At 36.8% G+C, this 18,566-nt stretch overlaps 1 protein-coding gene across 2 annotated transcripts in view; it reads left to right on the forward strand.

The window, feature by feature from the left end:
* The window catches only part of CCDC91 (coiled-coil domain containing 91), a 112,257-nt gene that overhangs the window by 79,104 nt on the left and 14,587 nt on the right, over window positions 1–18,566 (forward strand). For both annotated transcript variants that reach the window (XM_063153979.1, XM_063153981.1), the window contains exon 12: window positions 7,306–7,419. In XM_063153979.1, the coding sequence (XP_063010049.1) occupies window positions 7,306–7,419 (114 nt within the window). The remainder of the gene's footprint in view (window positions 1–7,305; window positions 7,420–18,566) is intronic.

An 18,566-nucleotide genomic window follows, 5' to 3' on the forward strand; every position in this document is an offset into this window, starting at 1 on the left:
TACAGAGCCAAATTCTCAGCTGCACAAAGGAGGTGAAATCCATGATGGTGTGGAAGAGAATTAGCAAAAGAAACTGAAGAGAATTTATATAGCACTATTTTTGCTTTAAAATAAATTCATTAAAAGTAAAAGGAAAGCCAGCAGCTGCAGGGTGAGCCCTGGAAATTTAAATCCATCTCATAGCTTGAAATAAATAATCCTGCTAAGGCATATGAAGCAAAGAATCACCTTTGTCATTTCCTGAAGGCTTAAATTTAAAATACTGTATATATTCTAGTGTAGTTTACCCTGATTCTCCAGGGAAAAAGAGCCTGAGTTCATCTCTGCCATAATCCACACAGCAGATCCATTAGAGGCTCAAGTGCTCAAGTGTTCTGAAAGCTGAAAATATTTAGGAAAGAAAAGAAAAAAAAAAGCCTTTAATTTATTAAAAGAACTAACATAAACTCTGCTTCCTCTTGGACATGAGGAAAAGCAGTAAGGCAAAATTATCTTACCAATGGGAAAGTATTTCAGGAAAACTGAGGCTGTGGTGTCTCATTCAGCCAAACCACAACTGAGATATACTGAGATATACAAAGAAAAAATATTTTTGTAAGAAAAGCTAACTGAAACACTTATTAAAAAAAAAAAAAAAAAAAAAAAACAAAAAACAAAAAAGAAAAAAAGGAACTTTTCAGTGGTCTTTGCGGAGTAAGTCTTTAAGAATTAAAGACAATTGAGTGTGTTCACATTTCTGAAGGTTCGTGTTGTGGTGTTCTTTGCAGAGCAATAAATTTGTAATCTATGGTCTTAGAAAGCATTAATACAATTTTACTGGCAAACATCTAGATAGTTGAAAAAGAATTTATTCTTTAAATGGTTTTTAATTCATTTTCATGGATTTATGAATAGCAGCATATGCCATTGCTTAGAAGGTACAATAAAAATATATTAAACACCTAAATCCTAAAATAAAAATGTGTAGATCACCTAAATCCTAAAATAAAAATGTGTAGATTAACCAAATCCTAAGGACTGAGTGGCTCCTTACCTGCTACATTATCAAAACTTTTTCTGGTTCTCATCTACTTGAGGCAGTGCTTTTGGTGGTAGTTTGGCAAGCCTGAAGGAACTTGGTATTGAAATTCTCAAGGATTTCCTTACCTAGTGTTGTGTAAGGGAATAAAAGATATGTAAATAAAAACATGGAGCTGTTGCCTTTGTTCCTAAGGATCTGGCTTTTGTTTCTTTTCTACAAGTGCTAAAACTAGCTGTTTAATTCTTGTTGAAATTTACTGTTTGTCTAAATATTTTTCCCCACTGCCCTGCATTTGAGAAGGTTGTAAGGACTAAGAAGGAGAAAAAGGTTTTCCAAAAGGTTATTTCCCACTCTAGCTTTCAGTCAGATTTATTAGCTATTGAATGGCCCTTTCTTAACCCTGTAATCTGTAAAAAACCAATTCACTTTTTTTCGTGCATCAATTGAGTAGGTATTGAAGGAATTTTTTGGTGGACATTGTAAGGGGAAAAGAGGAAATCTATGGTATTATACATCTGTCTTGTCTTTTCATTGTCCAATAAATTTGTTCTGTACAAGATTGCCTCTTGGTTCATATCAAATTTTGAAGCCTAACTCACTTTTTCCTCCATGGGCCCTTTGTGAGCTATTTCTGTACACAATGAAAACCCTGATAAATCTCTGTGTTGTCTCTTTATAAATGCACCACTATCACTCTAAGGTTTCTTAGTCTTTCTTTTTTCCTTACTCACTTCCTAAACACTTTCTGCACCCTCAAGACAAACCCTGTTGCTTGTTGCTCTGGAGTGTATCATGGTTTTGTCTCAGATCTAATTGTAAATGTAATTTTTTGTTTACAGCACGCATTGGCATCTTATCTGTAAGAGATAAAATATCATATCTAAAAGAAAGGTACAATCTTCACACAAGGTTCAATCTTCAAAGCTCCCACTTTTCCTTTTTTTATACTAATGCATATTCTTTCTCTCCTTTGTAAATACTGCTATAATTACTGTTCAACTTTCCAGGCCTGGACTCCATCACACTTTTGCTGTTAAATAGGCTATAAACTGCTTTTTGCCTCTGTTTCAGGGTTTGCTGTTGTCTCTTTTTCCTCATTAATCGCTTTGTTTATTGTATTTGTTACCAGAAGATCAACTTTTACCTGTGTTGGCATTGCTTGCCCTTCTTCTATGATTTTTTTTTTTACTATGGAGGGCTTTAACATGATGCAATATAGCTTAACTTCGTTGAAATTTAATTTTTCTTTATCCTCAAAGCTCTTTGTGTTTATGATATACAGAGCTTTGAGTGCATTGTCAGTTAAGGGAATACAAAGTATGATGTTTATCAATCTCTCTTTGTCCACTTGTTTTTGTTTTTTTTTCATCATTTACAAGGGTTGCAGAGTCCTGTTGAGGAGTCTGAATTTGAAATATTCCCTTTGTTCTGTTTCTGAAGCACTTAGCAAAGTGGCATATTTCTTAATGTAATTTCAGAAATAACTTTTTATGACCCCATAGGATTTTGATTGGGTCAATGCTAATCTTTGGAAGACAAAATGTTTTTTCAGTAACAGGCCTGGGCTGTTGTAACATTGCTCTTTATGTTTAGTATTTTGTGCACTCATACAAGGAGTTGTTGGGGTTTTTTCCTCTATATCCCATTCCTAACTAAATAGTCTGATAACATTGTATCACACAATGTGCTGGAGAAGAACTTGCTCTTCAAAGGAACTCTTCTCCTCTTCCTCTTGCCTTTATTGTTCAGCTTCAAGTAGGAGTGTATGCTTACATTTCTCTCAAGAAGGCAGCAAACCATTATTTTCAGTTTTACTTTCTTCTTGTTTTTCCACCATCTTGCAGAAACTTTAGTGTGGCCAGTTTTTGCAGAGACACATTAGAAGAAAATTCTGTGTAATCTTGAATGTGTGAGGAAGGACACAGCTCAGTAGGGCTGAGTGGAAAGAGATCCCTGCCATTAGATGAGTTTATTTTTAATATGCTTGCAAAGTCTGGAAAAGGAACAGTTCACAGCACACAGACCTTAACCATGTCTGAGTTCAGAAGTAGATTGTAGCAGTTTGTAACCACAGACATTATAATTTGAGGGTTACTATTTTCTGAAAAACCACTAACATTGCAGTCTGTGGTTGCATTTCCTAGATAAAGTTTAGTGCTGCCACCTGATCCTTGTGTGGAAACAAAAGAATTTTCCTATAAAATTGCAAAGCAACATATGGCTTGTTTTATTTTTTAAATACTGTCTGGAGTTCTCTGGTGTATCAAGTACACTGCTTTTTCTTTCTGTCTTCATACAGATTTCTATGTTGTGATTGTGTGGTTGTCATTTCTAATACATGGTTGAATGTGATTTGTCAATTGAGATTTTGAATATCTGTATTTTATTTTTGATTAGATATTCTTAATCTTCTGACTGGTGTCATTTCAAGCACATGTATAGAGAGTCATGTAACAAAGCCAATTTTGTGACTATAATTTGGTACTCCAGCCGCTGATCAAATATGTAAAAAAAATAAAGAGAGGAGAGAGAGGAATTGCACCTCAAGTGCCATTTTGTAGAGTGTTCTTCCTTACCTTCGGAAGTTTTTCCATTTTCTTGAGTCTATTAAAATAGCACTAAGAGGCTCACATAATGCTCTACTCTTTCTAGTTAAAGAATAAATAAGGGACAATTTTTACCTTTGCAACCAAAATCTAGGTTAGGATAGAATCTAAATGTAGATATGGCATTAGAGGAAAGAGCAAAGACATTAGGGAAAGGTAGACACATGCTGAGAGAGTGTACCTGCAGCTAAGGCTTTGTTCAACAGTAATAGGTAATAGCTGAATTTAAATACCTTTATATTAGTTGATAATTTACTCTAATGACAGAAATAGAGCAAAGACAATGTCTGAGTACCTAGGGGAGAGCACTTAGTGGAAGGTCATATAAAAGAAGTGAGGATTCTTGTCACAGAAGGAAAAACTAATATCAATGATTAAGATCAAAAGGAAATGACTGAGTTCACTAGAGAACAGTGCAGTGTTGGCTCTTTGAAGACTTCTGAACTGAGTGAAAGGGATAAAAGGGTTTTCTTTCCATTCACTGATATCACAGCAAAGCTATCTTTTCATAATCTCAAAAGAGTGTCATTGTTTCACAGGACTCTATGTTTGCCCATTTTGAACTGCAGGTATGGGACAGTGCAAACCACATCACGAGTTCAGAAGTGTTGTCAGAAGTTGTAGGGTTATGTTTTTTAAGACATAACCTGTGAAGAAAGTTGTGTGTTTTATGGAACTGTCTCATTTGTCCTGAATCCAGTCAGCAGGGTAACATTTCAGCTCAGATGAGAAACAGATATTGGGATCTCGGAGAAACAGATCTGTGTGATTCATCCTGTGATTAATCACAGAAAAAAACCCAACAAATCGAAAGCGTTGTGGGCAGCTGCCAGCAGTCTGGTAAATCCAAAGGCTGGGATGAAGCCCATGAAAGCAGGAGTCTTTTTGTGCAGTCACATGAGATTGGCCTGTCTGGTGGCCACAGGATCTGTCTGGTGACATAAGTGTTGAGATGACTTTCAGGTGGTAACAGGAGGCGATCAGTGTCTGAAACAGAGAATGATTTATAATTTGGGAAGATTCATCAGCACTTAACTTGGTTTACTAGAATCTGGTAGATTGTGATGGTGTTCACAGGGGCTTTTAAATGAGGGAAGAGACGAAGATCTGACTCCATGTTTCAGAAGTCTTGATTTATTATTTTATGATATATATTATATTAAAACTATACTAAAAGAATAGAAGAAAGGATTTCATCAGAAGTTTAGCTAAGAATAGAAAAAGAAGGAATGATAAGAAAGGTTTGTGGCTCAGGCTCTCTGTCCAAGCCAGCTGGACTGTGATTGGCCATTAATTAAAAACAACCAACATAGGCCAATCACAGATCCACCTGTTGCATTCCACAGCAGCAGATAATCATTGTTTACATTTTGTTCCTGAGGTCTATCAGCTTCTCAGGAGGAAAAATCCTAAGGAAAGGATTTTTCATAGAAGATATCTGTGATAGTAGATGAATCCTAGTATCACTTAGGTTAGAAAAGACCCTTAAGATCACTGAGTCCCTCTGTTAACCTCACACTGCCAAGGCCACCCCTAACTCATGTCCCCAAGTGCCACATCTACATGTTTTTAAAATTCTTCCGGGGATGGTGATCTAACCACAGCCCTGGGGACTTGTGCCAATACCAGCAGAAATTAAAAAGAATTCTTTCCAATTTTACCTTTTTAATATCAGTGTAATGAACTAGTGTTCCATAAGGGTATTGCTAGGGGTTTCTGTTTTCTTGCATTTTATTAACAGACTTGTAGAATTTAATTGTGTTTTTGTTTGGAATTTATCGTCCAAATACTTATTTGGACTATGTAGTGTTTCGAGTATCATATTTAGGATACTTAACATCAATTGATTGCAAGTATTTTATGGGTGTAAAATTTTCTAGATGTTTAGATACCGCAGTTTATCAGTTCTGTAATTTGCTTTGAAGAGTTTAATGGGATAGGTTATGGGATTTTTCTCCATTCTAACAGAAGACAGTATTTTGGGACCTTTTGAAAAATTAAACTGTCATGAAAATATAATTATAAGAACAGCATATTTCTGTAATATGTAATTTTCTGCTACTTTTTCTGTTAGTCTTGCCAGAGTTCTGTAGTGAAAGAAACCTTTTTCTCGGGATTTTTCTTTGGTAAACTTAATTAAAATAGAAAAAAAATCATAATCACTTTTCACAACTGATTTTCATGTGTACTGCATTCTGGAACAGTGGGGACTACATAGTTACACATTTTAAATTTGGGATTTTAGACTTTTTCTGCTATAAAAATAGCGAAAGTGTAGTTTTGCAGAAGCTATTCCATTTTGGCTGAAATAGAGCAAACAACTAAAGGTAAGAAATAGAGCCTTCTTTTTCAGTTGAATAACTTCCACTGAAGGGACTTCTTTAAAAAAAAATAGTTTGATCCAATTTGGGGGGGTTATTCATTTAGTACACTAATAGCTTATTGTAAAATGCCACTTAAATATACAGATGAATTATACAACTTCATAAATATCTTGTATTTCCAAAACCTTAGAACTCCACCTGTCCACCAGTCAACCTTCCCCACTCCCCCAAATCCAAGCTGTAAATATGTATCATAAAATGTCTGTACTGCTCTGCAGTCCAGCAAGCCTGTAAACAAATTTGTGGGTACTGCAGTGTTATGTCTAACCAGTGAAGAGTAATAAGGAATCCATTTATATTTACCTTTGATTTTCTAAAAGTTTTGATTCAACATATTAAGAAAAAATCATAAATCATGTATGTGAGTAAATACACTAGAAGTCATGTTGTGTTCCTGGTTGAACCACTGAGGTTTTTTCCATTTCCTGCTTAATTCTTCAGGTGCACCACTAGTGCTTCTGTTTCTTCCAATTTGGAATGTCCAGAACAAATGCATAGGAATTGCCAATTTCTCCCTGATTTCTGAGGCACTCTCCATCTTCCTCTTGATCTCCCTGAAAAATCATTTAAGATCATGAGATTACTTTTACTGGGTGCTTTTTTTTTGCTTTCTGAAAATGTTACATTTTCGGGATTTATAGGGATCTGTGTCTTGTCATTTTGTTCTCCTGAATCTTGGGAACAGAACACTTGGATTAATAATGTCGATGCTTATTCCATGAGTGGCTTTGGGAAGCTTTGGGACTTCAGTTTTGGGACAGTTTTGTGACTTTAGCCCAGCAATTTGTTTCCTTAACCAAATACTGCAGGTGACAGGGATGTTTTAAGGAGTGGTTCCTGGCTTTCTCTACTGACAAATGGCTTCTGGAGAATCCCTTAATAATTTAATTCTTGGGCAGCCCTGAAGGGCTCAGGCAGCTGGAGCAGATGATCTTGTAGGGCTCTTCCAGATGACTTGTTGTTGACCTAATAACAACAACTGGTAAATCCCTGCCAACCCTGCTCCTGATGGAAGGTAAAACCTGAATTGCTTTATTATTTTCTGCTTCCAGGGAATATTGTGTTTCTATTAATATAGCTTTAAAGTGATTATTTCTCTCTTTTTTTCCCCCTCTCTTTTATTTACTCTTTAGTACTGAATTTATCGATTTTGATAAATACATGTAGGATAGCTATAACTGGGAAATGAATGCAGAGGCAATAAAAATTTAGCAGGAGGAAAAGAGATGATCTTTTATCACATTTGTGACTTTTATTTTTTTCATGTACACTTACATGCTTTTCTTTTGGAAAGGAGCTTGTCAAGGAAGCATTACTGGAGGAGCAGAAACGAAGTGAAAAGGCAATTGAAGAAGCAGTAAAAAGGACAACAGAGGAACTGATGGAATACATGAAAGAGCAGAAGAGGGTGAGTTACCAGTGGATAATAGGTTTCATCATGAACTGATAAATTGATGAAGTTTGCTAAACCTCAGAACTCTCTTGAAATTCACAGGAAAACAGAATCAGGAGTTAGGTTTTCAGATCTTGCACTCATTTTTTCAAACAATTTGTTATTATGATACCTTCATATATATTTGCAGACTTTTAAGTCCATCACAAGCTGAAAAGCAGACATTAATGGTTCAGTTAAAATTTATAGCATTTCTTATTACATAAAGTACCATTAAGATGGGGCATAAATGCTGTCTATCAGATTTAAATTGTGATCTGAGCTCAGATCATAGAAAACATTTCAGTACAAATAACAGGTGTTATTTTATGCTCACAAATGAACTTTATTGTGCAGTTTTTATGCACACAAAGGCCATTAATTTTTTCCTCTCAACCCATATTATATGAGAACCTGAAAATGTACTAGTATTCTATTAAGTGTGATTTATAGTCAGTGCATTGGTCTTGTTATGAAATGTTGCAATGTTCTGAAAGTTGTTTTCAGATGTTCTATTCATTCTATATCCTGGCAGTTTAATGCTTGTGTATAAACAGTAAAATGTAGCTCAAGGGACTTTGATTTGCTCTCAGTAGGAGGAGAAAAAAATAACACACTTCTCCCCTTTGAAGCTCTTTATAAAAACATAAGCAAAAAATAATTTTTAAAAACCTCTTTCATAGGGCAGTAGCAGCCTGAGCTCAGATTTCAGTATTCTCAATAAACAAAATCACTCAGCTTGAATCTAATGGGGAATGTTGTCCTGAGAAGGAAGTAGAAATAATGAGATTGGCCTCTGCTTCTATATTCCCTGCTTTTATAGGTTAAATAATACTATGGGTAATAGGATTTACCTTCAGAAGTTTCACTCTGCTGGTAGTTAGGATTGCAGTTGGGTGAGTTCCTTCCATTATGCTGTGTGTGGAGACATTTCCTTTTAGCAGGATTTGTTTGATTTGGAAAGACAATTTAAACAGAATCCAGTGCAAAACATGATCCATAAGGATGTTTGAGCATATCTGAAGTCAATTATTTATGAAGGATAAGCTGTGGGGAAGGTGAAAGTAGGTCTACTATTAAAATAACTTACTTATCATAAGTGTCAAAAATGAATGGGTCAGTAAGGCCTCCAGTGCAGATATATATGAAAATATCACCTTCAAAGAAACAAAATCTTTGGTTTATCTGGTAGAGCATAAATTCATTTCACAGAGCATATTCAAATTTTTCAGCCAACCTTTTTCTCTTTCTGATCAGTTGACACATATGCATTAATTTTTTAAAAAATCATGCATAAGGAGAACTAGATTTTTCTGGCATAAGATTTATAAAGATTGCCTATATTCAGGTTGGAAATGAAAGACTTGTTTAACTCCAAATCATGTAACATAATAGCTTTTATATAATTGCATAGGAGGCAGAGGAAATGGTCAAAACTCATACACCTGTAAGAATATAAATATACTTTATGGACTGTGCTAAGAGGTAGCAGCTTATGTAAGGAATTCCTGGAAAGAACTCAGGGAAAGTGCCTTGTCTAGGATTTGGAGAGATTTTCTGGGTTTTTATGATTGACAGGGGCGTCCCAGGTACAGACTTGCAAAGGTAGTGGGCACTCTGTGTCATGATTGTTTTAAAAATCTGCTTGTAGAACCCTCCAAACCATTGGCACAGCAGTATTTGTACCTGGTTAGCAGGGGATTATTTGAATTAGGAGAAAGTTGCTTAACAAAAAGCAACAATAGCATCATGCTAAAATGCTGACAAGAATAAATATAACTTCCTCTGTATTGAAGCCAAAAAAGTCACCAAAGCTAGGGGAGAATTTGTTGGCATGTCTTTCCACCTTCAAAACAAAGAACACTAAAGCTAAAACAAAGAGAGAAAAAAAGGAAAAAAAAAATCGATTGAAACAGGTATTTTCATACAATAAAGGAAGATATGGCATGCATTGTAATTATGGCATATGAACTCAGGTTTTTACAGATATATTGCACTATGTTGGCAGCAGTTCTAATTATATACTGCAGTCTTAGTTTTATTTCATCTGTTCTATAATAAATGAAAATTTTTATAGTAGAATTTTTTTTATTGTTGCCATAGCTAACACCTTAAGAATGGGGATATGTAAGATGTGAAGGAAATTTCAATCGGGAATTTAACTGTTTGTTATGTCATGATTATCTCATAGCCACCACCATTCCAAAGCAGGCATCAAAACTAAACTGGAGTCAGGCTGTCCTGTCTGTTCAAAGACATTTTTCATAGCTACCAAACTTGTAGAGATTTATTTCAACTTCTGTAACATCTTGAAGAATCCACCTGAGTCAAATTCAAATGCATGTTAGGCAGAATTATTTTCCCCAGCAAAGGTCCGTGCACACTATGTCCAGAAAGTTATCTTTATTAATTGCCTGAAGGCATATTTGACTGTGTAGTCTTGCTTTGCCTTCATCTGCAAAAAATATCAAGAAGGCAAAACAATGAGTGAGGGGACAGAGGTGAAGGGTAGCACACAGATAAAAAGGCTCTTTTCTTGGTTTGGAAAGACAGGTGTCTGCTAAGGAAGGCAGGAGCCTCCCCTGAAATGGAAAATGTAAACTCCCTCTCTCTGAATTGTTATAAATTTTAAATTAAGGGGCTCTCAGGAAAAAATGGGAGCAGGAATAACAGTTCTTTATTAGGGGAGAAAATAAAAAGATAAAATAAACAATAATACAAAACAACACTGACAGTCAGAACACAACCTGACACCCTGTTGGTCAGGGTGTTGGTAGCAGTCCCATTGGAAATGTGGCTGCAGAACTCCTGCAGTGTCAGGTGTGGTTCTGTTGGAGCAGGGATCCTGTAGAATGGTGTAGTCTTTGGAAGTGGAAGAGGTAGCAGCTGTTCCTCTGGGAAATCCAGTGGAGAAGATGTGCTGGTGTTCCAGAATCTCCAGATCATATCCAGGTAGGAATGCTTGGCTCCTCCCTCTGGGTGGGGCATCTCCCAATGGGATTCTGTAATTCTTATCAGTCAATCAGTGACATTCAATGGCCCCTTATCAGTAGATGTCTCCCCAAAGGGAGGAGTGGTTGTGGAAGAGATAAGGAAAACTGCCCATTAAGTGGGCAGAAGACAGCTGCCGTCCAGATGGCAAATAGAATAAAATTTGCTTGGCAATCCAGGACAGCACTGAGTGGGGCTAAGAGGCAAGCCACTGCTTTCACTTCTGTCATACAAATAAATGTTATTTTTTGTTTGGATTCAATGTATATCATGTGCCATAGAGCTCTGTCTGAGACACAGATGTAGAGGGAAGCAAAATCTTTCAGTTTGGTTAGAATTGAGTAAAGAAGCACTTGTCCTTGAGTATCCAAAGTCCATCTGTTTTGATGTAAGCTCAAGATTCACAGACTTATTTATCAGTACTGTCTTGTGTTGCCTGATGTTCACCATGCTGTAACCTCTGGCTCTGCATTGTGGTTTCTGATCACCTGAGTGCTCTGGAAGCACCCAGCCCTGTGAGGAGCCCCAGCACATTAATTGCCCCAATTGGCACTAATTGGCACATTCCAGCCCCTCAGGCTCTGCCTTAGTGTTTGCCATTCATGCAGGAAGTGTTTGCCAGCTTTTTGCATTAATTGTTAGCTATTAATCCTTTAAAAAACACCAGAGTTGAACTGCCTTGTATAAGGAAATATCTCCACAAGCGTTCAGTATAAAAAAAGCACTAGAATTTTTAAAGGATTAATAGTTTTATTTTGCTCAAACATCTTGCTGATGTGGTGGAATAAATGTACATGTCTGTACATATATAGGCTCTCAAGTGTAGGTGTGTACATCCATGTTTGTGTTTGTTACCTGGGCATCAGAGCAAGGAGTAGAGCCTAATGCCTTGTAAATTCTGGTTTAGGATTAGAGCTCCCAAACTCTGATCCCTGGGCTACAAAACAGAAGCATAACAGTGCCCTTCCCTGACCTATACAACTGCATTGCTTCTGCAGTATTTTTGGTTAAATTCTGATTAATGGGCACATGCTGCTCTGTTAGGAGTAAAAAGACAGGCTGGGTCTATCCCTGCTCCGCTTTTTATAGACTTCACATGGGGCTTTGGCCCATTTACTAAACAATTTGATTCATTGGCTGATGCTGAAGTAAGTGGATATAAACAAAGCTTTTCCCCAAATTGCAATTTGTAAGAGCTCCAAGGAAATTTCACATTTGTTGTTTGCGGTTCCAAGGTTGACTGAAATTTTGGAGGTGTGCTGCAAGCATTGCAGATATGTGAGCAAAGGAGAAGTGTGATAATTCCCTGTGCAAAGGGAATCACAGATCACAGCTTTTCCCTCATCCTCTGGTTGCATTTTGTCTCCTCTCCCTGGTCCAGGATGTGAAGGAGGTGCTGCCTGCACCTGATGGCCCAGGGAGATGGAAAGACAAGAATTGCTTTAAGGTACTAAGGTGAATTTTCAGAATCCATGGGTCTGAGAGAAGCCAAGCCAGCTGACTTCAGAGAGTAATGCTTCCTCTCTGAACTGAAAATAACCTGGAAAATAAATAGTAAAATAGCAGCTAAGCAATATCTGAATAGAATAATATCACTATTGCAGTATATTAATTTCCTTGCTTCTTAATATTATTTTGAGGCTATGTGTTGGCCTTTTCTTTGTGTTTATACTGTGAACCTACAGATATTGTGCAGTTTTCTGTAACTCCTGCTGTTCTATGAAGACAATTCCTGAAATATATTTAAATTTTATATGACTGGCTGAGATTTTTTAAAATTAATTTGCAGATAGGAAGTAAAAGACACAAACTAACTTGATACATTTTCTTTTCTAATAACTGAATTAAAATATTGAAAGCTATGTAAGTAATACTGAATTAAGCAAGCATTTCTGTTTGTCAGGGGACATCTATACAGACCAGAATGTCACCCAGAGAACTCTGGTGGAGCTTTATATTTTCAGGTGTCTCATAAAAATTCTGATGATCAAGGCAATTGATTGATCATTATTGTACTTCAAACTGAGATCTGTATCCAATTATTTGTTGTTAGAAAGGTGAGGAAATTCTCTGCTCTGCTTCTTATTTTTTCATACTTGGACAATGTTCTGGGCTCTTGAACATAATCTGCAAATGTTAAAACTTTCAACAAAACCTTTTGTTAAAAACTAAGCCTTGTTATTTCTAAAATCACACAAATGTTAGGAAGTCTTGTAGAACAGAGGTTTACAGAAGTATTCTGTTATAATATTCAGGTTGGTGCAGGTTGCAAGGTGTTTATAAATGTCATGGTTCAGTACTTTACTGCCTATTCACTCCAATTGAATACTTAAAAATAATAATTCAGTATAGTTTATTTATTTATTTATTATGTATTTTTAGCAGTCAAAAAAGTGATCTAGATTATTTTGCCTAATTAATTTTTGTGACCATTAGCTGTATAGAGATAAAAATAATTTTTGAAGTTGGTATACAAAGGAGAGAGTAAGTTACAAGAGGAAAAGTTTTCTACCAAACAAATCTTGTGCTGAATAGGTTATTTAAAGAACTTCTCTAAATCACAAAGATTCACTTCATGAGGTGATTAGCTAGCCAACAAGCAAATTTTAATTTTTCCTATTTACACTGACATCCATCTCCCCTCAGGAAAATCTGCTGCTTGTTTTGTGACAGCAAAGCTGAGGACATTAATCAGTCACCTTTTGTCTGCTAATTGTACACAGCTCTTGCTGGCTTTAAAGGACATATTTTGGCCTGTCAGGAAAAAACTGCGTGTTGGGGCTTGAGTAATCACTGGAATGACAGATCTGTTTTTAATGCAGCCCCTGTTTCCCTGAAGGTCAGACACTTGCCATAAATGCACTCCCATCCTGATTTAAGGGTCGGATTGTGAGAGCAGAGATGTCACCAGTATAACAAAACTCTCTGTACTACTGTATGCTCCCATATGATTTGTGCAGCTGTGCCTCATAACCTTTAGAAGAAAACAGAGCTAAACATTCCTGTGACTAATGTTTACCAAAATACTGCAGAATTGAGAATAGCCAAAGATATACTTTTGGGGGTTTTGTGTTTAATAGATAATTACTTCTGACACTACAGAAAATAAGGGCCTATTTCAACCACAGTATTTATATTTAAGAATCACTGGCAAGATGATATAAGCCATGTCTCCCAGGAAAGCAAAAAAAAAAATTAAAATCCAGCAAGTTTCTCTTCTGTTTTTGCATAGAGGAATTACCCCTTCAGTTTGGTAATAATACAGGTGCTTTTTAGAAAACGGAATTCCAGGCTCATCCCAGGGATGTGTGGGATGTGCCAGGACAGGCAGCTTGGCTCTTTGCCACATAACCAGAAGAACCAGAGTTGTTTTTGCTCTTTTCTGAAAAAGACTTGGAATATTTGGAAAATACTGTTTTACCATGATAAAGCACCTTTATAGAAGGTCAGTTTATTCCAGGCAAGAGCAAGTCATACCTTTCCCCACTTTCAGTGGGATTATTCTGCAGTGCAACAAGTATTTACGCCTTGAAAGGGGAATTGTGCATTTCATTCAGTGCAGAGATGCAGTGTAGTCACAATGCTTTTGAAGGGAACAAAAATAGTGATGAAGTTATATCCAAGACAGCAGGACATATCTGACATAATCTGACTGTAATTCAGATTAAAACTGCTGATTTCCTCCATGGTTATCCTTATTTTTCAGGGTTATTTCTAATAGCATACTGTGTTTATGGAGTGTATTTTGTATGCTTGTTTTGTGTGAAAGAAACAAGTAAACCTTTATTTCCATCTTTTGAGTAGGCTTCTAACTGATACACTGACTTTTGGGGTTGGTTATGGTAAAAAATCCCATTTTAGGGGTTTTTCGAGTGGCACCTGCTATGTGTCATAATTAAATATAATCATACAGATCTGATTTATTATGAATGCACTTTTAGAACTTCTTGGGGGTTTTACGTTTGATTTTTTCATTTAGCAGCAAAGCCTATGTAAATCTATTGTGAAAGCACCTTTTCCAATACAGATTGTGGAAGATGATCTATTTTAAAATTGCTATAACCCCTGTTATCTATGTAGATTTTTTTTTCCTTAAAATGTGAAGTATTTTCTGTGCAATTTCCTCATTCTTTGATATTTTAAGAGAAGATTTTATGATGAAAACTAATATCTTATGTTTAGTTATTTAAGGTAAAGATTGAAAAAGAATACATGATACTCAAGTTTAATTAGATTTATCCGCCTTGTGGAGGAGAGGCTGCTGCAAATTCATTTGGGTTTTCAAATTGTCTGAGGAATTGTCAGTAATTCACTCCTGAAATTTGACCTTATGAGAAGATGTGTGCACATCAGCATAGTTACTCTGTGATTCATCCATCAGAACCATCACAGAAAATCGTCAATTTTCTAAAGTTTTTCTTAAACAAACCTGACTAAAAGTTCTCCCTTTACATTTCAAATGCTGCAGTTGAAATAAGGTTTTAGTTCTTTACAATATTGGCATAAATGCTTTAGTTGTCATAGAGGTCATGTAGTCATTGTAAGGACCTTGTAATTTATAACCCTTTTTGTAGTGTAAGAATTAGATCAAACTAAGGAGGAAGGTCAGTACAGCAGAAGAGAAATAAGATGTCTGTCTGGTGGCTGAAACTGACTGTGATTGTAAAAATGGATTTGAAAACAATATTACTACCATAAAACACCTTCAAACATCAGTTTAATTGGAAATAACTGTGGCTTATTGGCCCCTCTTATCAAACAGAAAAAAAACCCATGTTTTTTCTTGCTATTGATTTTTAATTTCTTACTCTCAAAGGTGACTTTATTGTTGTAGAAAAATCTGTATATGTAATTGATGTTTCTGCCACTGAGAAAGTGTCAGGAGGCTGGACCCATTTTCATTTTACCCATACACCAATCCTCATGCTTATTGTCCTAACTGCAATCACAGCAAATTTTTAAAATTAAAAAGTGTTTTAAACAGCAGTTTAGCTTCCTGTCCAACTGAGAATTGACACAGACTTCAACTACTGGTTATCTATATTTTGTCTTTCCTGAAATTATTTAATTGGATGCTTTCTAGACTTTAATTTTATGGGTAACATCTCTATTTAGATGAGAAGTCCTTAAACCTTCTGTTGTTGACTGCACCTTTGCTTTCCTCTCTGTGCTTCCATGCATGATGCTAACTCCTTTTGTGATACATCTACTGGCAGTAACCATTGCAACTCCACAAAATCTCCTCTTGAAAAGTGAATCCTAATGTAGCTTTAAACCCAAGAACTCAGATTCTTTGGGTGCTAATCTCATTTGGATTAGAAATTGCCGCTTTTGCTTTACTTAAATTGCCTAATTTTTTTTCAACTGTGCACATGCAGTATTTATTTTCTATTAAGTAAATTTGCTCAATTATTTTATTTCTAATAAAGTAGATAGTTACACAACTGACATGATGATGAATGGAAATAAGAAACCCCTATACCTGCCTTTCAGAAAAGTACTCCATGTGATTGTGAAACTATTGCTTTGGAAGGCCTCTAAATTACTTGCAAATGTCTTGAACAGAAAAGAACTGTTCCCATATAGTACTACATTGACTTCAGTAACTAGACTGCTATTGCAGTTACTTCAGGTTATTACATCTAATATTCAGTTTTTTTAAATTTATGGTTGACTTTATGGTTCCAGCAGGAGTGCTGATGTGATTCCTGTTGAGGACTGATGTGTTTGCATGGTTTAAATGTGTCTGCTGCAACCATTTTTGGCTCTAGGTTAGAACTATCATAAGGATCTGCCCTCTTTCTAATTCCTTATTCCAGGGGTAGTACATCAAACACACAAATGTGCTGCTTTCAGACCTGAATCATGGATTCACAATGGCTTGGTTTGGTTTGGTTTGGTTTGGACCTGAAAGGTCATGTTGGGCTCCAACCCCCCCACCATGGGCAGGGACACCTCTGACTGACCCAGGGTACCATCCAGCCCTGCCCTGAACACTTCCAGGCATGGAGCATCCACAAATTCTCTGGGCAGCCTGCTCCAGTGTCCCACCACCCTCTGATTAAAGAAATCCATTCAGCCTGCAAATAACAGTGCAGGGTTTCTACACAATGCTGTTGGTTAAGCCAAGAATTGACATGTGCTTGGTCTCACTTTGTTATTCACACTGAGGGGCTGATTTTAAAGGTAAAGCTTGGAGATCACTTCATTTATTGGGTACCAGGCTAGAGTATGTTGTATCTTATATTATTCAAGTTAACATTGTGTGTTAGTGGAGGAACAAGTCCCTGTACCAATTCCTGGTGCACCCTTTCCTCTGTCTCCTTGGTAAATTGGCAGCTTTTTCAAATTCCCTACACATGACAGGTAAATTATTGTTAATCCCTGGTCTGAGTCATGGGTACAATCTGCTTTCTGAGTCAGATCAGTTTTCAACCCAGATTCACATCAGGGATTGAGTGTCTTAGAGCAGTGTTTATATTAGAAGCTCCATATATCCCTTGTAGATCCAGACTGCAATTTTTCCCACATTGGGGATAGTTCCTATGCATCATGAGACATCAGATCCTGGGATTAGGATGGGCAGGGCTGACTATTCCCCTCTCAGGAAAGAGATCCCAATCCCTTACCTGGAACAGAGGCTGTACTTTATATTGCATCCCTTACTCCAGATCCATCTACATGGAGAGATTGCAGAAGGCTGGAGATTTGGGAGAGAGAGAGAGAGTGAAAAACTAGTAGCTGGAGCAACACAATCTCACCTCGAACACAGTGTTTAGGAAAATAATTTGGGAATACAAGGGATAACTTAAAGAGATGCTGGTAGAAGGTGTTCCAGTGACAGAGTTCTTATATTAGCATGTCATATCTCTGTGGATAGGAATTTATGCTAGAAATTAGTGGCTTCCAATTATTGATCCATTCCTGTTAAGTCACTTGCAAAATCATGCATCAAAACCAGGGAATTTAGTTTTGAGCTCTTGTCGGTAAAGCTTATGCCCTTAGGCAGTTATTATCAGAACTGTGATATGTGTTACTGTTTTGCAAGTGTGTTTGATTTCAGGAGTCAAGCACAGCTTTCTTCTGAAGGTTTATTATTTGAAGACAAGTGCAAGTGAGAGAGGTTACGAAAATCAGTTTCTTTAATGTTATTAATCTCAAATGAGTGATTTTTTTGCCTTTTTTTTTTTTATAATACTTGCTATATTTTAATGTGCCTTAGAACAAAATAGGGTGTCATTACCATTCTTGTTGCTGAATGTTTGGCTTGGCATTTGATGCAAGGCCTCAATTGCAGGCTGACGTGCCAGCAGCTGAAGCTGAAAACAAGACTGCGGTGGGCAAACTCAAGATTTAATTTCAGAAAGAGTGTTTATATTTTCCCTGGGGCCCCATTAATGGGAGTCCAAACCCTAAACGTTACCACCAACACATTTTAACAGACCAGTTTCCCAGTTTTTAAAGTGTGGTGTCACCTTGAGTGTTTTCCTTTCAACTTTTCCCCCTTCTTCTGACTTTTAAAGAAAAGCAATGAAGTTGTATCATTTTGGGCTGAATTCATTTGGGAATTCAGTGTTGTGTTTGGGGAACATAAATTTCTGTGTAAAGCAACAAGAATTCAAAAATATTTAGTCCTATCTTGTGTTTGTGCATCAGCTATTTTAATAACTTCGCTGCCGCAAGGTACCAGTGCAAAATTTTGTGTTACTGCAGAGATCACCCCCATCCAGTGTGTCCCAGGGGTCCCCACGGTGATGTCCTGAATCCACCTGGTGTCAGGACATCTGAACTTGTGACCAACAGGTCAGTGCAAATAGAGAGTCCTCTGGAGATGGGGTCACTGAGAGTTCCTCAGCTCAGTTCCCTGCTCCTTCAGCTGGGCCTGTTTTGTGGCTTTAATAGGATTAAAGAAACATTTACATTGATGTTTTAGGAGCGTTTTCACACTGCTCCTTTACCCAGCTCAAAGAGCAGCATAAATCCCAAGGATTAAGGCAGGGATTTATGGGATGTTGTAGTGTAAGATGAGTTTGGTGCACCTGGCTCTCCTTTTCTCCTCTGTGGATGAGGATCCTGGAGCAGTGTGATGTATCTGCAGGGGATACAGAGGTGAGCCTGGCATTTCTTCCTGA

This window comes from Melospiza melodia, chromosome 4, assembly GCF_035770615.1.
Source record: "Melospiza melodia melodia isolate bMelMel2 chromosome 4, bMelMel2.pri, whole genome shotgun sequence".
NCBI lineage: Eukaryota > Metazoa > Chordata > Aves > Passeriformes > Passerellidae > Melospiza > Melospiza melodia.